The following is a 21730-nucleotide window of genomic DNA, read 5'->3' on the forward strand; positions in this document are numbered from 1 at the left end:
TTCAGGAGTGAAGTTACTCTTCACCAAAGGAGCAGAATCATCCATTCTTCCTTACGCCATCAGTGGCTCGATAGAAAAGACAAAACTCCATGTGGATGAATTTGCAATGGTAATGAATTACAGGAAACAGTAAAAGATTAGGTACAGCTTACCCATGCAACTTGGAGACAGTGCTCATGAGCATGCGTTTTCATTTCTCTGGACAAAAGGTTATTTATTTGTGATGAATATAACATGCACACGACAAAATGTTGGGAATGTCACATGCTTTCACACACAGTTACCCAGAATGGGCCCCATTTTCAGTACACCATTCCGCACATAACGGGGTAATGTTCCATGAAAGACTTGCTTTAGGCAAATTCTAAATTTAAGGGAATCAAATTAACATTACTTATGAAAAAAGCAGGTACTTGCACTAAAAATGTCACCTTAGTTTCATTAAAATATGAAAATAAGCCTTTTTTTATGTATGACAATTCCCCAAACGTATATTATACTTGTAGCATCATTTCTACCTTATATATGTAAATCTTAAGTTTTTTTAATTTATGTATTTATGGTAATTATCAATAATCAGTTATCCAGTGCAGTATCACAGATCTCAGGAGTTTATTCAGGAGGCATAGGGTGTGACAGGACATGCCCTGGATAGATGACATTTTGGTAATTTGCTGAATAGATGTTTATCATCTAAAGAAATGAAGTTCAGTCTGTCTCGCTGTGCAAAACTCAGAAGTGTTGTGCAGTGTTAATAGCAAATGTTTGACATTAAATGACCTTCATTTGATAGATTTTTGATTATGATGCTGAAAAGTTTTAACGCAGTTTGTTTATATGATTGATTAACTTCCATTAACCACTATAAATTAACATTAAGTGAGCATGAGACAGTAGAGCGGGTAGAGCCATTGCCTTGCACTCAAAGGACCCAGTTTTAAGTTTCACCAATTGCTGTGTTGTCCTTTGCCTGAATTGACCCTAGTATGAAAAACTCTGTTCTTTAAATGGGCAAATCATTAAGTAGGTGAATATTTTAAGTTGCTTTGGAGAAAAGCTCCAACTAAATTCGTTCTGAATATACTATTTTAGTTGATACTAAATTTACCTTAATTGATAGTTGTCATTGGTTGGTGCTGTTGGCGTGATAGAGAGGGAGTATACGCAGTTCTGTTGTAGAGCATGTTTCCAGTGTTGTCTGGCGTAAATTTGACTCCTCCGTTTCCATCACAGAAAGGCCTAAGGACCCTGGTAGTGGCCTGCAGGCGCTTCAGCTCAGAGGAGTATGAGGAGGTGGACCGTCGCCTCCATGAGGCACGCACAGCCCTGCAGCACCGTGACGAGCGACTGGCCGAGGCGTTCGACTTCATTGAGAGGGACCTTGAGCTACTGGGTGCCACTGGTGTAGAGGACAAGTATGATTGAGTGGGTCGGATGCAAGTTGGTGTAACAGCAGCGTTTTTTTATGAACATGCCCTTAGGCATAAAGAAGAATCTGTTACTTAATTTAGGTTTTCTTTTCATAACATGCAGCGAAAATTAGGAAGTGCTGCAGATACTTTGAGGTGACAGCATTAATCTTGTTTGGAATGTTCAAGCAGGAAAGTGCCATGCAATATCAAGATTCCAATGTGTCTTATCCGTCAGTACAGTGGGAAAACTCAGAACAAATTCCTCTGTTGTGAAGTTTACATCTGCTTAAATAACCTTGTGGCATCTTTATGTTAATTGTTCTGTGCTTTTTGGTTGAACCAATAAGTCATTTTCTTTAAGTGGCTACAGGAGTTGCTGCTTTCTTCTGAATAACGCATAATGCATGGCAGGAAAGTTTTTTTTTTTTTTTTTTTTTTTTTTTTTTTTTAATAGTTTTGCTTTATAATGAGTTTGTACAAAAACGTGAAGTTGAGGCTCAATAGGGATTAACTCTGGAGACTATGCAGTGGGTTTCCATTAGCATCTGAAGTTGTTTTGCAGTGACAAAGTTGTCCACAAGCCCAATCTGCCTATGCTCTATTTGTTTCACATACCTTGGGTAGTTATTGATTAGATTCAGAGAGTCAATAGTGCCTTCTTCCAGGAAGCCTGAATAACTTTTTCTTGTCTGTTTGCAAACCTGCATATTGTGCAGAAGAGAATTTTCTGTTTTATTGTTTAAATAATATTGTTTTTCCACAAACTGCTTGGAGGGAATAAAACAAGCTGGTTTTAGTTTTACACGTAACCTTGGTGTAAACCACAAGAGCTCTTAGCTAATTAATTTTTTAAGAGTGGTGCAAGTACTTTGCATTTATTGGTGACTGTGACGATTGTTTGTTTTTCTGTCCTGCATGTTTGTTTGGATGAGGACTTGTGAATGAGTTGTGACCCCTCTTCACAGGCTGCAGGAGAAGGTCCAAGAGACAATTGAGGCCCTGTGTCTGGCAGGCATCAAAGTGTGGGTGCTGACTGGAGATAAGCAGGAGACAGCAGTCAGCGTCAGCCTCAGCTGTGGCCACTTCCACAGGACCATGAACATTCTGGAGCTCGTCCAGCAGAAGTCGGATAGCGAGTGCACGGATCAGCTTAGGAAGCTGGCTAGGAGGTAAGTTCTTTGATACTGTGCTCTTCTATTCAAAGATCACTTGCGCTAGGATTTTCAGTAATGCGGGTCATTTAGCCTGTTCATCTGTTATTGCGATGTTGAATTAAGCAACATACCAAAAACTGTTAGTGTTGCATTACTGGTAGTGCACAGACAGCTGTAAACAAAAATTCTGTGTATATAATGCTTGATACAGAAAATATTTTAGAAGTAAATAAACTTATGCATTTTTAAATTTTTCTGTGTAGTTTCATTCAAGTTTTTTAAAATAATGTATCATACATGAGGTGTTACTCGATTCCATATATGGGCATCTTGTAGTTTCTGATGATGATTCTGGTACAGTTGAACTTCCTTTCTTTTTGTGTTGACTATTTCCAGAGTTTCATAGTGAGTGTTCTGCAGCAGTAAATACTATAATGTGCTTCTGCAGGGGTGTTGCTAGACTTATTTTGGTGAGGCTTAAGGACTGTGCTACCTTTACGATTACATATTTACATTGATTCATTTAGATGTTTTTTCTCCAAAGCAGCTTATAATGGTTTATGTACTATCAGCTGACACCTTTTCATTCAAGGTGACTTTGAATGCTCTATAGCCTACAGTGCATTAACCTATAGTTGACAGTTCATCTATCCGCAGAAGTGACACCCGGTCACATAAAATTTAGAGTCACTAACTCACTTGAAATGCATGTCTTTGAACTGTGGGATGAAACTGGAGCACCTGAAGGAAACCCATGCAAACAAGGGGAAAGCATGCAAACTCCACACAGGCTGAGCAGAGATCAGGGGAGGAATTATGGAGAGCTTTTATAATTTGCTCATCTTCCCTTTAATGCTGAGGTTTATGGGCTATTGAGTACAAGTTAATTGTGTGTTCGTGTCCCACCTGTTTCTCTGCAGGATCAGAGAGGATCATGTGATCCAGCATGGCCTGGTGGTGGATGGAGTCAGCCTGTCCCTGGCCCTTAGGGGGCAGGAGAAGCTCTTCATGGAGGTGTGCAAGAGTTGCACAGCTGTGCTGTGCTGCCGCATGGCACCACTCCAGAAGGCCAAGGTATGGTACTGTGTGTGCGCGTGCATGTGTCTTAGGGCTGCCATGAACTGTCAGCTGAGTTTATGGTCTGGTGACTTGGCAGGTGGTGCGACTGTTGAAGACATCCCCAGAGAAGCCAATTACATTAGCGGTTGGAGATGGAGCTAATGATGTTAGCATGATTCAAGAGGCTCATGTTGGTATAGGTAAATGCAAAGGCTTAATTGCTGATGGCTTTTGAGATATAACTGTTTTTTGTCATAAATGCTCAAATGCCTTTTACATTTATTAATTTGGCAGATACTTTCCTCCCTCCGTTTGCATCCTTAGATATAGCAGCTAAGATAGTTGATCATAACTGCTTGGCTGTCTTATACATATAAATGTAATCTCTTTCCAGGTATCATGGGCAAGGAGGGAAGACAAGCAGTCGGAAACAGTGACTATGCAATTGCAAGGTTTAAATTCCTTGCCAAGTTGCTGCTTGTTCACGGCCACTGCTACTACATTAGAATAGCAACCCTAGTACAGTATTTTTTCTACAAGGTAAGTTGCAGAAACATTCTCAACATTTCTTAAAAATATTTGAATGCAAAATTATTGAATTATGATTTTAAAATATCCCCTTTTTTTTTTTTAATAGAATGTTTGCTTCATCACACCACAATTTTTATACCAGTTCTTCTGTCTTTTTTCGCAACAAGTAAGTGGCATTACGTGTTTTGTTATGTACGGCTATTAAACGGTTTAGTTGGAAAAAGTATATACTGTATCAATTTTAGCAATTACTCAAAAGGAAAATTTCACACTACATTTAGAGATGACTTATAGATATTGCAGATTCAAGACCTTTTGTATGACATTACTTGGATGATTAAATTTGAAACCCGAAAGATCATTATAAAATCCCTAAATAAAAACTTATGTACAGTATATTATACATACAATATAGTATAGAATCTGTGCTGGTACTAAGAGGTTAGGGAGTTTTTTAATGAAAATATAGCACTATGTTAATGTCACCTTAAAAATGCTGTATTGTATGACTGTAAAAGCAGACAGTAAGATGCATGTTGAAGTGCCCCTTTCGTGCTCTCAGACGCTGTACGACAGTGTGTACCTGACGCTGTACAACATCTGCTTCACATCTCTGCCCATCCTCGTGTACAGCCTGTTTGAGCAGCTGGTGCAGCCACACGTGCTGCAGAGTAAGCCTGCGCTCTACAGGTAGGTCACGGATCAGGCTACACTCTTACATAGACTTGGAACAGATCATCACTCACTAGAATGATATACAGTCACCCAATGCTTAGGGAACTTGACTGCATTTAAAAGATTTCAGTTTGTGGCATGTTCCGCTGCAGTTCTACAGGATGTTTCTGTCTTGCTAACTTCCAAGTAACAAACATTTTGCCGTTATGCACTTTTTTGAGAAGTATTTAGTGTCTGTTTTTTCATAAATAGTAGGGCGTACCAATATGCATCGCACACTGAAATTTACATAACATTTATTCTTTTGCGACACGCATTCCTCCAAAGCAAAGTGTAACTCAAAGTAAGCAAAAGTGAATTTCACCTACAGGCAGATACAGGCATGTGATTTTCAAAGCACAGCTACCTTGTTGAAAAGCCACCATTTTTGCCAGTACACATGGCACAAGTAGCTGTGTGTAGAATTGTAACGGAATAAGACTGTAGAATGGATGCTGAGCCCCTGGTCCACTTTGTGTCGCATTCAACTAGTCAACTTTTCCATTGACGCATTGTGACTTCACGAATTCAATGCGAACAGTGGTTTAACACTTGCATGCTGCAACGGCGTAACTGTTCAAACAAACATTGCTTTAGAGACATCAGTAAAAACTCCCTGCTGTCCATGAAGACATTCCTCTGCTGGACACTGATGGGATTCGGCCACGCGTTTTTCTTTTTCTTTGGCTGCTACCTGCTGATGCACGAGGACACCTCTCTAATGGGAAATGGACAGGTGAGGGTGTTTTGCAATATATGCTATTACTATTAAAGAGTAAAGTGCATCGGACAATACGGCTTAGTTTTCAGCGAGTGTACTTGGGGTTGCGTACCTGCACATTTATTTTTGTCGGTGGGTTCTTACTGTGTTGTCTTAAATGTAGGAAATGCTTTGCATCACACATCTTAAATCTCTCTTCTTACACTTCTTTCTATCTGTCCTTTTGCATCTTTTTTCTCTTCATGCTGCTTATGCCTGCAGATTTTGAAAGCTAACAGACTGGTAAGAGTTGACAGGGTAATAGCAGAGGCATATGGGTTTCTTTTCTCCCCCATTTTCCTCACCCATCCTCTGTAAAATCTCATGCCAGTCTAGCACATGACAAAATGTTGATGGATCTGGTGGCAGGATTGTGTATCATAAGCATTAGAAATGTAATTCATCATCAATGATGATTCTTTGCTGCAGTTTGTGTGCATTTTTTTTTTTTTCTTTTAGATGTTTGGAAACTGGACATTTGGCACTTTGGTATTCACAGTTATGGTCATTACTGTTACATTAAAGGTAAGTACAGTTTGATTTAGTTTGTCCTGCAAAAAGTTAAAATGTATCTCTTGATTTATATACGTATGTATGCATTGATAATTACTCGATCTGGTTTTGCATGGATAACTTGTATTTATGCGATTGTCATTTTATTGTTACGCACAATATTTGTTAGTTTGTAAGTTTGACATTCTAGCTGTTGTCCCCAGTTGGCCCTGGAGACACACTTCTGGACATGGATGAATCATTTTGTCACATGGGGCTCCATTGCTTTTTACTTCATCTTCTCATTTTTCTACGGAGGAATTCTCTGGTAAGATGTGGCTTATTTTTGGATTAGAAATTCAGGTTCTGTTTGTCAAGTATCATAATGCCTTTAAATTTTTCAGAATCTTCGTTCATTAAAACTACAGTGCTGTTCAAAAGTCTTAGACACTTAGATGTTTCAAAAACATTTGTTTTAGACAGTTATTTAATGTCTTCTGCATTAGTGTCAGTGGGAAAGAGCATATTTTAGGTTTCCAAGCATTCCTTTTTGCGAAAGTTACAGTAAGGGTTTTGTATGTCATTAAAGTACATACATCCACACACACAGTCTGAAACCCCTTATCCCAAGCGGGGTTGCGGTGAACCGGAGCCTCACCCAGCAACACAGGGTGCAAGGCTGGAGGCAGGATGGGACGCGAGTCCATCGCAATGCGTTCCAAGCAGGTCTCGAACCCCAGACCTGCCAGAGAGTGGGACACGGCCAAACCCGCTGCGCAAAAAGGTTGTTGACGATGGATGGTTACTAAGCTTTGTAGGAAGTTTATTAATAAAGAGCACTATTTTCGGAAGCATTCTCACTTTACAGCTCCCCCCCACCCAAGTGCCTAAAACTTTTGCACTGTACTGTATGTCAGTTTTAATGTCACTTATATGCTGGCTGCTGATGATAGAGATTTTACACTATACATTTTCATACTAATATTTTTATTGGATTTTTTTTCTCTAAAATTTCTGTTTGTTGAGGAGTGAAAGTTATCGGTATTTCCATTTCCAGCTGTTAGATGGCTAAAACGGTATAGGAGTTTGGGACCACTTTCATTCAACTCCCTTCTACAGTGTTGACAGCTTGTGCTTGATATGTCTGTGATGAATGACAATTTAACAAACATTGAACAATGTTTATGGGATGAATCGGTCAACAGCCAGCAGTGAACAGGAGTTTGTGGATACTATATTTTCAGTTATTTTAATATTAATATAGTCCAAGCTTCATATAAATGTTAAAATAAGTCAGTTTTAATATAGCTTTTTGCAAGACTTATACAGTACCTAACCTAAAAATATTTCAAGGGATTTTTGTCACTCAAAGGATGTTTACTTGTTTGTTGAATAGCTGGTAAAATTTTGTCATTTAAAACAAATTTTATGTTTGAAATCTTAAGAGGTTTTCTTTTTAAATTAAAGCTTATTTTCATGTTTTTACAGAACTGAATCAGCAAATAATTTGATACATCTGTATTAAGGTTTAATTGATGGTGGATTTGTGGTTAAACAGATTTTTGAATTTACGAACAGATTGAGTTATGAACAGACAATTCCAGTTATTTCTAAGTTGAAGAACTAGTGTATTGTGACAAGGTCAAAAGCCATGAATGCTGTAGTGTCCAGTGCTTGCCTTTGTCATCTTTAACTGTGATATGAGAATATGGAATGTTCCTTTCATTCGGAATTGAGAGTGTTGTATCCTCTTTCCCTCAGGCCCTTCCTTCACACCCAGGACATGTACTGTGTCTTCGTCGAGTTGCTTTCCAGTGGCTCTGTGTGGTTTGCAATAATCGTCATCGTCATCAGTTGCCTGGTCCCGGATATCATCAAAAAGGTTTTCTACAGGCACCTCTGGCCCACCAGCACTCAGATGTCACAGGCAAGTTCTGGCTGCATTGACCTCACAAGCTGACAGCCCTGCTGCAGAGACATAGCAGCACATAATATACTGCAGCAGTTGTGTTGTGACCAGACTGCTGTAGCTCTGTGTCTTGGGAGGGGTGCTGCAGTTTTATTTAACCACAATATATCTGTAATATGTGGGTGTGGTTTATTAAAGTCAACATTCATACCCTCTTTGAGGGAAAAGTACCTAGTACATAACTAGAATATTTTACAGTCAATTCCTAACTTTAACTACTAATTTTTTTAATTTTTATACTGATCATCTTTTCTCTGAAAACTTAAGTATTGTTTTCACCTAATTAGACATCAAAGTCTCTCCTCAGTGTCCCTCTAAGTTCTGGGACAGACGCAAACAAACGCGGCCGAATGCCCCAGGAGTACTATTAGTGCAGAAAAAATGTGGAGTAAGTTTGTTTTGCTGCAATGTATTGGAAAATAGTTGTCTATACATGTCTGTTGTGAGTTTGGCATTTGTGAAATAATTTAAATGTCTTGGGTAGTTTTTCTCCAATAGTTTTATTGTCTTAGGTTTAGCTGCATCATTTGGAGGATTACTTGACATTCTTTAGCTTAAGACTGTAATTGACATGATATAATAGTCTTATGGCAAAGACAGCAGTGTCTGTAAATATTCCTTTGTGTATCTGACTTATGTAATATAGAGACATTAGTTGTGGTAATTCTGGGGAGTGTCCCCCCTCTCTTTTCTGGGGACTGTTTGTGATAATGTCTTGGAAAATTTAAACATCTTGGGTAGTACACTGTTAGTACACTGGCTTCGATGTGGTGTAATGACCTCCCGCTCTCTCTCAGAACTGCTGAATCTCTGTCGACATTTAAAAAGGGTCTTAAAGCTCACCTCTTCCAGACTGATGTCTCCCATGAGCTCTAAAGTTTATGTAATGTGTAAATGTTCATGCTCTGTTGTTTTGCGATAACTGTTTAACAACAGATAAACCTTCATTCAGCTACTTTTGTAAAGTCATTGTTTTAAAAAAAAAAAAAAAAAAAAAAAGGAATGTGATTAGGAATCATAGATATTAGCATAAACCTTTATGTACTAATATGCTGTACTAGTGTGTTATACATTGCTTCATATGGTGGAAAGTAACAAACTAACGGTACTTTAGAATCATGTGTCTGCATCCGAGTCTCTGTCTGCTAATGCACACGTTGTATTTTCTATGAGATGTATGTCTCTTTGGAGATAATTTATATTTATTCATTTAGCAAACACTCTACTCAGAAGATAGTTATGACATTCAGGGGTCTTGTTTCATGGTGGTAATGTGTGTATAAATGAGTTGTGCACATATCTCGCTCTGTAAATGGGTGTGCAATTTGGATCCCTGAGTCTTGCCAGCAACTCCCCAGAATAGCAGTTTTCATAATGTGCTGTGATCTGTCTAAGTGTGATCTAGGGTCCCATGCATATACTGCTGGCAGAGTGCAAGTTTCATAATGAGGTGTCATATTCTGCTAATGCCCGTGGAAGGCTTGGCTTAATAGGAATGGCATTGAAAGATTTTTTTATTTTTTTTTTTTTTAAAAAAAACTGGTTGATGGCAGTGTGCAGCAGGTGGAGACACATGACCCCTCTGACATGTGTTGTCAGCAGCCAGGTAAATTTAACACACATACATAGAGTGCAGGGCCCTGTTCCATACAAAACCATTTATTTTAATGAGATGGAATACTGTTTGTCTCTTTCCCCATACTTGGGTGTCGTGACATCCCTGGAAGTGAGCCTGCTGGTATCACGGTAGTATACTTTGTGTCAAGACATGGATGCAGCCTAGTTGTCATTGGTATGAACACATCTGTAAAATGGAAACACTTTGTTTCTCAACATGATGGAGGAGGAATGCCAGCAAAATCTGTGCCTCACCTTACAGGTCATAAAAAATTCTCTTCTCAGAGGAGCTGCCTTTTACCTGTCATAGAGAAAGTGCCACTTTGCCACAGCAGCAATGCAGGGGCTCTTAATGCAGGATAAAGCTGCCTGTTAAATGGTTGAAGCTGCAGAAGAGCGCTTATGGATCGTTGATTACTGGTCAGGTTCCCGTGGGTCAGCTTCCGTAAGGGGTGGGCATGTGAACCACAAGAAGCTTCTCGTGAGAAATGGAGAAAATGTCCTTATTATGCAGCGTAACACAGCATGTACGACCATCGACTGACACCTCCACTCTCTCTCTGCTCGTCTCCAGCTTATCGAGGGTGATTCGGGCGTGAGCTGTGTGGACTCCATGTGCTGCTTCTCTGAGGGCGAGCGCCAGCACTCATGGGTGGGCCAGGCGATGGAGCGAACGTTGGGCCGCTGGGACCCTACCCGGATCAGCAGGTGCGCTGTTGCTTTTGTAAAGTCTCTGCTGCTGTCACATCTCCAATCCGGGGCATGATGGGCCGGTAGTGTGTGAGGTCTGAGCCCTACAGGGACCATGGGAGAAGAGGGTTGGCCGCAATCTTGCACCTGGCACAGCTCATTTTAATTTGTACTTGGTTCTATACTTTGTGTTTTGAAGTCTCAAAGATGTACTGCTTTTAAAACTTATTTGCCAGAGTCTTGGAAACCTTGTGACATTCTTGTCACATCTCTTCTTTATAGGTATGTTTTTCTTTCCTAACCTATTATAACACCAGTGAATAATGTCACTCGCAGTTTACCTTATTTCTGCTGAACATGAACTTGTTAGAGTGACTTTTTGCCCTGTGTAGTCAGTGTGCAGCAAATGCTCTTTCAGTATGAGCACAACCAGACTTCAATTTGTCTAAAATCTGTACATGGTTTGAAATTCTCAGCTAGGAGACAAGTTCTTGAAAACTTTGGTCAGATTACGTGAAGTTGCAGCTGTTCATTTGTGTTTTTTGCTTTTTTGTGTTATGCTGCTTTAACTAGATAAAGGTCTTCTCTAGTCTTATGATTCTTCATTGAATTCATGTCTCTCTTTTGCATTTAAGATATTTTGCAAGTATTGATTTTCTGTGAAAGTTGTTCCTTTCATATTTTTCTCATTTGGATTAATTTCAGCTTTTCTGCTCAACACAGTAATTATCTTATACTTCCCCTGCAACTATTTTTAAATTAGGCCAAATGTGTGCATGAAGGGTTGCGTTAGAGCCCAGTTTTCATTGTTACGGAGGTGAGATGCTGATATTGAACATGTTTTTACACGGGTTAGTGTTAAATATAGACAAATCCTCTTTGGTAAATTTACCAGACTTTAAAACTGAACTGAAATGACAAATGCGCCCCCTGGTGGTGTCAAAACAGTTATGCCTGACTTTGATACAGGCAGTTTCCTGGTTATGGACGTCGGACTTGCATACAACCTGTAGTTATGAACCAGCCCCCGTTTTTCAAAAAAAATTTTAAAAATTATCAGGAAGATGATCAGCAATCATGGATATTCTGAGTTTTTTGCAGCTGTGATGAACATTGGTTCATATGGTGGAAAGAAACAAATTGCACTTAAGAATCACGTCTGCATCTATGCCTTTCAATATGTTTCTGCTAATGTAATGCACACGTAATTTCTATGAGCTATACATCGCTTTGGAAGAAAGCGTCTGCTAAATGAATAAATGTATTAATTCGAGTTACATACAATGGTTCTAATAACAAACGGGCGTCACTTAGCAATGCGCATCAAGACATTGTGCGTACAGTGGTTTGGCTTGTGGGCGCGTAAGCCCGAGGTAGGACAAAGACTTTGTTCTTTTCAGTCAGACTGTCATGCCCATAATCTTGCCCCGAAAGTCCGCACCTGCCCAAAATCCGAGCAGCAGGGTATAAAGAAGTTGCACCTGCACACCCTGGTTGCGGAATCTCATTTGAGAAACCTGTCTCCAGCGCTTTCGAATGAACTCATGACAATCTACCCGTTCTCCTCAATCCCTTATTCCTGCTCCTGACGTCCAAGGCTCATGACGCTTATCGTTTCCTTGACTACGACATCGAATTCTCCCCAAGACCTACGTTTGTGCAACGACCGACCCGCGTCTGTCCCCACACGCACGCACCTCAGTCTCCTGCCCACTCAATATGACATGGACCACGTTGCTGTTAAGCGTCTCGTTTTTGTTACTGTGTTTGGCTTTAATTTTTCTTGTGTTTACAGGTTGTTTTTTTTTTTTTTTTTTTTTGTTTTACCAAATACAGTAAGACAGAAATGATCACAATTCAAACTAAAGTGGAAATAATAAAGCGTTTGGCAGGGGAAAAGTAAATGCCAACAAACATTGGAAAAGTGAACATTGAAATTTCTTTGCTTTTTGTATCTACACATACATTCTCGCTCTCTCCTCTTCTCCTCTCTATTATAAATACTGTAACATTTGTCTTTCTAAGTACTGTACTTACACTAAAACATCTTTAATAACAATAAATGTATCTGGAAGTGTTGAATGTTTTTTATGCATAGAAAGGTACACGATATACTAAAGCACAAATTTGACAAGCTTAGGTACAGTTTGTGTCTAACATAACTGTTCCGACTTACGTCAACATCCGACTTAGACTTAGGAACGGAACTCAAATCCGGGGACTGCCTGTACTAAAATATTGCTTCCATGCCTTTTCCAGCATGGTGAACATTTTTTTTTTTCTCCCCTCTTCTCTCCCCATTCCCCCCTTCTCTTTGCTTCAATGGTTTTTGTAGGCACTTCTCTTCTGAAAGAACTGTAGGTTTTGCACCGTATAGAGAATTAATGGAATATGTTTACATGTTATATATGTTGCCCAGCATGTTATACACATGTATATTAGTTGGAGTATAGCTTCTATAAATTTGAATGTTAATGTTATACTAGCTTAACTTCTTGTGCAGAGTCTAGAGAGGAGAGTAGTATCATGCAGTACATGGGGTTTATATTTTTTTTTTTTTTCCCCCCCCCCCTTCTCTATTGTTTATTGTGTAACAACAAGAAACTGCACTTGTTCGCGCGCTTGGCTGTGTATTCACTTGTGAGGTGTAGCTCGTCGCCCCACCGCAATGTCTTTGCCTGACAGCTGATATGCAGAATGCAAATGCTGTCTGTATGTTGTGTAAAAGGCATTTTGTGGGCTTTCGGTTATGAACTGGAGTGGAGAAAACAGTTGGTTTACTTTGTGGTCATTGTTCTTTGTCATTGCTGCTTTTAGGTCGTGGAGGACCTCGGACCCATTCTACCCCAGTGATCGGAGCATCTTGACACTGTCCTCCATGGAGGCCTCTCATTGCTAAGGTGGGGGGGGAGATGATGTCCAGGGACTCCCAGCTCGTCCTGGTCCTACTTGTTGTGGGCAGGCTTAACGGTTATGAAGAATCTAGTGTTTCCAGGCTGTTGTCATCAGAGAGCCATGTTTTTATTGAGGGGTGGAAAAATGCCTAAAGGAAAGTTAGATTATGCCAAAGAAAAGAATGTGGTTATTCTGATGACACGATTTTGTCAGACTTGAGTGAACCCAAACACAACTGTTTTTCTCTTGTGGGTTAATGCATCTCTTTTGGATCTTGAAGTCCACTGTCTTTCCTGAGGAAAATAGGATTCCTTTTAAGCCATATTTTCATGTTTAATATACCTGATTTTAAAGGTATCAGTTTGTCTCAGATTATTTGCATCAAGTATAATCATTTTAATCTATTTCATTAGAAACTTGCAAGTGAAACCCAGACATCTACATAGGATTTTTTTAAAATAGTTTTGACCAACACAATACAATAGATTTTTTTTTTTTTTTTTTTGTCATTTAATCTGGATTTTGTTGCATTTTTGTTGTTTTTTCAGTCTCTCTGGTACTCACCATGTTTACATTGCTGTTTTCAACCCATAATAAGGGCAACAGTTCATTGAAGCTCTATTTATGTGAGTAGCTCAGGGCACTGATCTCAAACTCTCACCCTGAGAATAAGTTTTGGTTGTGCTAAGAAACCGCTTTAAAGGGTTTCCTGTTGGAGTCGTATTCCGATAGCTGTGGTGTGCTTTTGCGTGAGACACCTCTAAAGTGGTAGTTAAAAAGAAATGCTGCTCAATAAGTAATGGTACAATTGTTGCAAAAAAAGTGTATGCACGGAAGATTTTATTCATTTAAAAATGAGTCAAGTCTCAGTGGACTGAAATTTCTTGGGAAAACTTGAGTGTTCCGTTAAGAGGTGCCTCAGTGTTTTCTTTCCTGCTTTTCAGTACCAGCATAATGAGAATTATTTTGCATGCAGTCTCTTGTACTTATGAGAATTTATATTTTTTTAAATTATAAGCAATAAGTTAAATTTGCATTTATCACTAAGTACAGCAACAGCTGATAAGTGAGAAATTCTCGTAGACCCGAACACTCGTTGTAACATCAGCTTCATTTTGTTCATCTTCAGTAACTAAAATGTAAACGCCTGTCAGATGTACTTCTGCAAGAAAATGTTTGATTCTATTTACATAATAAACAACTTGGCAAATCACTTTGTAAAATGTATATTTCTGGTAGTCTTTCAAAAATGTGTGGTGTATTATCTTGCAATACTATACCTTTTTTGCCTTACTTATCGCAGGTGGTAGGACTGCAAGGTACACTGACTGAAGTTTCCCCGTTCCCTCCCCTCAAATTTTTCTGGAATTTAATTCCGTTATGGAGTGAACACAACTTGTCTTTGCTGCCACCTATTGGCTTGAAAGTTAAAGTGCAACCAGAAGTGTGTGTGGGGCTGCCTAGTTCAGCTTGCTTTTGCCATGTTTACAGCTTGTGGCTGGAGTTTGTGACTTGGTGATGAATGCTTGCATGTTTATGCTATTAATCAGTCAACAATGGGGATTGCATAAGAGTTCATGAAAATATTTTTATTTACAAGTAATGTATTAGTTTAAATTTTACTGTAACTTGATAAGTGTTTCTTACTGTAGCTATAACCAAAGTTTTGCACAACACAGCTGCAAATTAAAGGACATCTGTATTTCGAAGCCTTGTTGCTGGCGAGATGGGGATAAAAGCAACTTTGGAGTTTCTCTCTTCTGCCCCACAGGTAAGTTAAGGAGCCACTGCTCCTGTGCAGTGTTCGAGCATCTGATTTTTGCAGGAAACCAAATTCACTCAACTCATAAGCACTTTGTAGGGGACAGTTAAGGTACAATAAAATGGTTCAGTTTTTGAAATGCAGGCACACTAAGGGCTTACAGTTGGGGGAAGAACAAAATGTTAGAACAATGCCAAGCCCTACTTTGAAGCTGCAGTCAATTTATTTTATAATTACATAGTAATTGTAACAATGCAGTGCCACATTGAATTACTTGGCAATACTCCATGCAAACTGAATGGATGCTGTTTCATAGTCACCTCTAAAGTGATGGATAACCAGATTTCACACATTTTATGGAATAAATGACAAAACTTGCAATCTTAATTTCAAATTTGTTTACCATGGCCCTTAATGCCTCTCAGGTTATATGGCTTATAATTAAACAAATCTTAGATATGTTATGCAGGTGATTATTCTCAAGCACATCATTTGCATGGAAAATTAAACACTTTCTGCTTTGATTATTACCAAAGCACTGGGTTTTAGATTGCTTCCAGATAAAGCATGAAGTTCACCTGAGAAATCAGGTTTTTTTTTTTTTTTTAATCCTCTGCCATGCATTTACTAGTACTATTTGAGCTATTTTGTTATAAATATTAAAGAGCATTAAAACTGTTTGGCTTGGACATTTCAGACACACATTCTTCATTTAAGCACTATCAATACATAGTAAAATCACAAGGATCATTTCATCGAGTTTTATTCGTCTTTCATAAAACTTAAAAAATTAAAACAAAATAACTTACACGATTCTCTGTATTCTGCTACATGAAGGCATTTGGACTTTTCTATGAGCACCTGAGCCTTCCCTCCAATACGTTTTATTCCAAAGTGAAAGTCCGTATGCTATATGAAGAGCGATCTTCTCCAGGTGGTTCCGATTCTGCCATTGGCGTTTCACTTGCTGTGCAACGATCTGAAGCTTAATCACCTTTAGCAGCAAACACTATGTATCTGTGAACTCTTGTCTTTAGCAAAATGAAGTTCAAAAATGGTACAAATCCGCAGTTACTCCTGTAGATGTCAAGTATGTGAAATTAAAACAGCTTTACTTAGACAAAGGCTTGTTGTGTAAATGCTCCAAGTGTCAAACGAGCACAATTAATGGCAGTTGCGCAGTGGACTTTTTTACGCCAATGAGCGCGATTATCCACGCGTGTCTCACTGCTATTGCATTCTGCCAAAAAAAAAAAAAAAATGCTACAACAGTGGTAAACTTGGTGTTTTAAAAGTGAACTGCTTTGTGCTAGTCGGCCACTCAAAGTATTACTAAAAGATGGCGGGGGAGTGTGCACTGGTAGTATTAAAAGGAAGCAACTGAGGGTGTGTGACATTCATTAAAAGTAATCAAGCTTTGTGTAAATAAATACTGGTAAAAGTACGCTGCGGATGTTCCAGGATACCGACTAAACTCCAGCTGGCTGGCAGTAATACAAAAGGAGGTCCGTACTATAAAGAGAAGCCCAAACCACCGTAACATGACAGAAGATATGAATGTCTCTATTGAATCGTCTCAATCCTGCGCTCTGAGGAACAGGATTGATCTAAAGCTCGGTCTAGTCCTGCGTTTTATTCACGGCCATTTCAGCTGTGTTCACACGAACAAGGTCTCTACATTCCTTTGACTGGGAACTGCAATCACACCGTTGTACTTTTGGTCCCAATTTTTGGTCGCGCAAACTCCACAAAGTCATCAATAAGGACAGGCCAGGCTCCTGGAAAAATAAAGATTGCTTTCAGAAGGCCTTATCAGGGCTGTTGAATATTAGACTGTTTATTAAGTGAAAACTTGTAGCCTAGCTGCAGAGTCAATCAAATCTTATACTATTTAGATTTAATTCTTGTGTCACTGCTTACTTTGAAAAGAGAAATCACTCTGCTGTCACCATCTACAATATAATTGCGTGAAGGTAATATTTCAGTACAATATTTCAGTTTACTTAATGGATGTTTTTTTCTCCCACTAGGGATTCTCTGATTTTGAAGTCCTGCCTTAAATGCCACTTTATTCAACTACTTTGATTATCAGCATTAAGACATCTCACTTGTTCAAATATTGTATTGGTTCTTTTCATAACGGCAGTCCACCTTGTCAATTTTGTAAACAAGGCTTCAACCGCCCAGAGTCCCTGTGAGCCGCGAGGCTTGCTGGTTTCTCCTCCAAATAAGTTCTGATGATCAAAGCGCACTTGTCCTCTTTTAGGGAAAGTTCCAGTCTATTTAAAAACTTTTTGCTACAATCAACAATAGTACTGCCCTATCCAGAAATAAGTACAACCCTTTGTTAAATAACTTATTAAAAAATAAAACTTTAAAAACTGATTATTTTAAAAGGGACTGAAGCCCAACACCTTTCAGTACTCCCAACACTTACGAGTGCTAAACTTAGTTTGTATTCAACATATGAAAGTGGTCCCACAAACCTTCCTCGTCATAATTGGACATGTCATCAGCAATCATCGTGCTAAAATCTAACAGGAGGTTCCACGTGTCTTTAGGTATCGATCTCTTATGATGTTCCTAAGGAGACAAGGAAAACATTAGCATTTAAAGTACATCATTTCAGTATTTCAACCCTAACCCCAACATATGTTTGCTTCAGTATTCATTGAAGTAAATGAGATACGATGAAGATTCATGATTCACGTAAATAGCTCTGGCTACATTCTCAATGCTATCATGAATACACAACTTCTTATTCTTAACACAGGCTAGTCTTTTTTTACGCAAGGATGAGTAACTCAAATTCATATATTGCTCATAACCCCAAATGCAGCATAGTGCACTTTGAATAGTACCTCTGTTTCCTTGATGGAACACACAAGAACTTCCATATTTTTTCATTGAAAATTAAACTTATGCTTACCAATAAAAACTGATTCCACAAGTCCAGGAATTTGAATCTTCCTGCAAGTACTAAATTCCAATATGCGATTGCCATTTCTAAATCTACAAAATAAGTATTACCGTCACTGAATTATCAGACCTTAGGGAACAAGAAAATTTTAAGTGATTTTATTAAAATTAAAAAAAATACATACCCAAACCTTTCTGTCCTGGATTCTTTGCAAAATTAAATGTAAACTGATAAAAATCCTTAAATTTCGATTGGTCTTTTAACTCTTGTTCCATTTTTGGCAGCTGTGCTTTTAATTTTTCTATACTATCACACCTTGAAGAAACAGATGACATGGTTAATATTTTCTGCTATGCAATGCCCAAAAATGCAATTACATTATGAATACAAAAAAAAATTGCATGTCACTTTGTGTCACATAACACTTCTAACTTTGATATTCTGTTTTAAATTTACAATGCCTGCACTGATACAGGAAGAATTTAAATTTGTTATTACTAGTGACAGTGACCAATAAGCATCCATCAATGAAGGTAATTAAGTCGGGGACACTGAAATCAAGCAGATTACAATCTGGCAGGACAGAGAGTATTTCCTGCCTCCCAACAGGACGCACCCCTGCTCGGTCATTCCGTCGATGAACTCCTGCTTTGAGAACTCGCACTGCGTCGCCGCCCGGAACTTCCACGCGATGAGAAGCACGCTTATGCTTGCTGGATCTAATCCAAGGTCGTCACAGAACTGTTGTATTCCATCTATGCCGATCTTGTCATCCTGAGGATCTGTTATGAAAACGGCAACGCACTAGCTTTAAGAGAACAGTGGATGAGTAACTGAAAACTTCATATTTCTGCAAACTCACTGTACTCACTGTCACTTCAGTAACTAACAGTGAGGGAAAGTGTGTTCTTTGGCTCGATTATATCCGCGTGAAAATTAGTGTAGAAGCAACACATAAGTATGATACACCCTAAAATGACAAGTTTTACATGTTCAAATCCACTAGCAGAAGTTTCAGAAAATCTCAAATGAGCTAATATTTATGTATACAAATGACAGTAGTCTACACTTTTTTTTTTTTTTTTTTTTTTACACACACACACACAATACAGAAACTGCTGCAAACAGAACAGTGGTGATATCTATGCTGAATAAGTAGTTTAAGGCAACATAGCGGGAAATCAACTTCGCAACAATTTAGCATTTATACAGCAGGTCGTGAATTTAAGGACCAGCAGGTAGTGTACTGGTTCAAATCCCCCCTCCTGCTGTGGAACTACCTTGCTATATAAACAAGAACATAGTACAATGCTCTGGAAAAAAGTGTCAAAATAAATACAAACCTATTCTTACAGTATCAATTCAAGGTAAATACAGCGGTCAAAGGTACTGCAGGAGGAAGCTGAAACCTTCTGAAATTAAGACAACAGCTTTAGTCGCTAGAGCACCTGCTTCCCCATAAACTTACTTCAAGTTAAGCAAGTACTGGTGTTTACTTCTAGTCTGTGTCTCCCCTGCTCTTATAGAAAGTCACCAGATTCTCGGTGTCAAAAATATTTCCCAGTTTCTCAGGTAGCAGATGGGTGTGATTTACAGTAAAACCTTACAATGTGAAAGGCCTCAGGTTTGAATCCCCTTCTGCTGTAGTATCCTTGATCGAAGTACTTACCCTAAATTGATCAAGTAAGAACGCACCATCATCTAAATGGGTGAATCATTGGGAAGCTGATTATTTCAGTCGCCCGGGACAAAGTGATCAGATGCTAAGTAGAAATTATTAATAATCGTAATAGTAGCTACTCGCCTCTGTATCTGTTGTAGAGCTGTTCGACCTTCTTCCTGTCTAAGACTCCTTTGAGGTTCTCTCGGATGTACAGGTCCGGGTTCTGGAAGAAGTTGTCTGTGGCCACGTCTAGTTTCCAGTCATTCTGTGAGAGGCAGCTGAGCGCCGTCTTCTCGCTGGACTGGGTGAAGAGCATGAACTGACGAACCTTATCCTTCTGTGAGGACTTCAGCTTGTTCTGGGGAAGGAAATTCTCACGCTGTTCATTGCGAAAAATCGTGGTATAAGGGCAAAAAAAAAAAAAAAAAAAACCCTATCAAGTACAAAGAGGAAGCGTGAAAATGCAGGGTAAAACCAGGGTGGCTGATCAAAATACAACACACTTCGTCCCAAACGTTATTTTATTTTACTTGCTTCAGCTGTATCCAGTAGTGCAGTGGTTAGTGCTACTGCCTTTGGACCCATAGGTTGTAGGTTCAAATCCCAGCTAGTGCTATAGTACCTAGAGTAAGGTACTTCCCTTGAAATGACCCCATGTGTAAATGGGCATAGAGGTAGATGTTGTGGGAAGCAGTGAGTAGAACACTTTTTGTTTTGTTGAGAGTGTGTGTTGACAGAACCGCCCTTGAACACACTGCAGCAATAATCTCATACTTACCTTGTTATATGCTAGCAAATTAACAAGTCAAATACACTCTGGTATCAGATCATCAAGTAAAAATAGGGAATATGAGTTAGTATTACCCGTAAAAAAATATTAAAATGGTGCAAAATTCTTAGAACATATAGCACATTTTTTACCTTGTAGACAAGAAATTAGTCAAAATATTAAGTTGAAACCAGTTTAGTTCCGTGTTGCTAACATTTTGCAATTAATAAATAAAAGGCACGCTGAGTGACGCTCAGAAGCAATTGCCTCAGGGCCATCTAACACAGGGTTAATCTAATTACCTTCGACTGTTGCTTTGCCGGCTGCGAGGGTGAAATGTAATAAATTAAAGAGCGACATAAAGCCCTCATATCAAGCGTTTCCTTGCCCTTCTGCGTGGTTTGGGTCGGCCACGGCAGCGAACGCCCAGGGCCTGGCCAAGCCTCGGACCTCGAGTGAAAACCGTCCGAGCTGCGCACTCTGCGTCACGGCCTCGTCCACGCTCCGGGGCCGCTAGTGGTGCACCGTGACCGGCAACCGGCTTCGGACAAACGAGTTGTCCCCGAAGACGACACGAATGCGAAACAACAACCGTTCAAATGCCTCTGGCCAAGTGTACATGGCCCGTAATTTTTGAGAGGTGAAAACGGCGGGGAAAGCAAACAAAAACAGTAGATTCACACTCACCATGTTGTCAGTGACGGACTCGCTCTTCCTGGTGCTCCTTGCTGCGCATGCGCGTCTCGGGCCCCGGACACGGAGGAAGAAGCACCGCGCGGAGCCTTCGCATTCCGGAGTCTTTAACCTGCAACTAACGAACTGCTCTACCAGGTTAGTTTTAACGTTTTATATTCTTACACTCAACTCTTTAACCTCCATGTGCTCTACGTGGCTCCTACTAACCCCAAACTACTCACCCCGAACACTTTAAAGCTGCCCTTTCCCCAAAATGCGCCCTTCATGCTGCGTGCGTGCTGCATCGCCTCAGACTCGAGCTTAACTGCTGCTCTCGATCCGTTATCCGCGTTAACAGCAACGTGTCTCATTTTATCCGAAACAAATCAAGCTGCTTTGAATAAAAAAAAAAGTGTCAAGAAGCGATAATGTGCGGCAATTATAACGGTTTATTGTGTGTGTGAAGATGCTCGAGTTTAGTTCGGAGCGGAACCGGCGCAAACACAGACACACTACAGTAGTGTGTGTGTGTGTGTGTGTGTGTGTGTGTGTGTGTGTGTGTGTGTGGGTTTTTTCCCTCTCTTCCCCCCCCCCCCCATTTAAACACACTGGTGCATTTCACATGGTTTTTCATTCCAGCAACTTTCT

The 21730-nt window shown here is 39.5% G+C and overlaps 2 protein-coding genes across 3 annotated transcripts in view; one reads left to right on the forward strand and one right to left on the reverse strand.

The window, feature by feature from the left end:
* The window catches only part of atp11b (ATPase phospholipid transporting 11B), a 28396-nt gene extending 14613 nt beyond the window's left edge, over positions 1-13783 (forward strand). The window contains exons 17-31 of one of the 2 annotated variants that reach the window (XM_018757289.1): positions 6-109; positions 1234-1415; positions 2378-2581; positions 3487-3640; positions 3723-3825; positions 4020-4165; positions 4263-4322; positions 4719-4846; positions 5468-5606; positions 5853-5873; positions 6090-6155; positions 6347-6450; positions 7884-8049; positions 10283-10416; positions 13216-13783. In XM_018757289.1, coding sequence (XP_018612805.1) covers positions 6-109; positions 1234-1415; positions 2378-2581; positions 3487-3640; positions 3723-3825; positions 4020-4165; positions 4263-4322; positions 4719-4846; positions 5468-5606; positions 5853-5873; positions 6090-6155; positions 6347-6450; positions 7884-8049; positions 10283-10416; positions 13216-13297 — 1793 coding nt within the window. In that variant the 3' untranslated portion in view covers positions 13298-13783. The remainder of the gene's footprint in view (positions 1-5; positions 110-1233; positions 1416-2377; positions 2582-3486; positions 3641-3722; positions 3826-4019; positions 4166-4262; positions 4323-4718; positions 4847-5467; positions 5607-5852; positions 5874-6089; positions 6156-6346; positions 6451-7883; positions 8050-10282; positions 10417-13215) is intronic. The other variant, XM_018757290.1, reaches the window with a different exon arrangement.
* A 1156-nt stretch (positions 13784-14939) lies between these two features.
* Positions 14940-21154, reverse strand: LOC108937381 (DCN1-like protein 1). The gene is made up of 7 exons (XM_018757296.2): positions 21095-21154; positions 19780-19996; positions 18592-18757; positions 18160-18290; positions 17985-18067; positions 17542-17638; positions 14940-16833 (listed from the first exon to the last, which is right to left on the reverse strand). Exons 1-7 carry the CDS (start codon positions 21095-21097, stop codon positions 16757-16759), a joined length of 774 nt encoding a protein of 257 aa, XP_018612812.1. The 5' UTR covers positions 21098-21154; the 3' UTR covers positions 14940-16756.
* Between the last annotated feature and the right edge of the window lie 576 nt (positions 21155-21730).

Source organism: Scleropages formosus, chromosome 8 (genome assembly GCF_900964775.1).
Source record: "Scleropages formosus chromosome 8, fSclFor1.1, whole genome shotgun sequence".
Lineage (NCBI taxonomy): Eukaryota > Metazoa > Chordata > Actinopteri > Osteoglossiformes > Osteoglossidae > Scleropages > Scleropages formosus.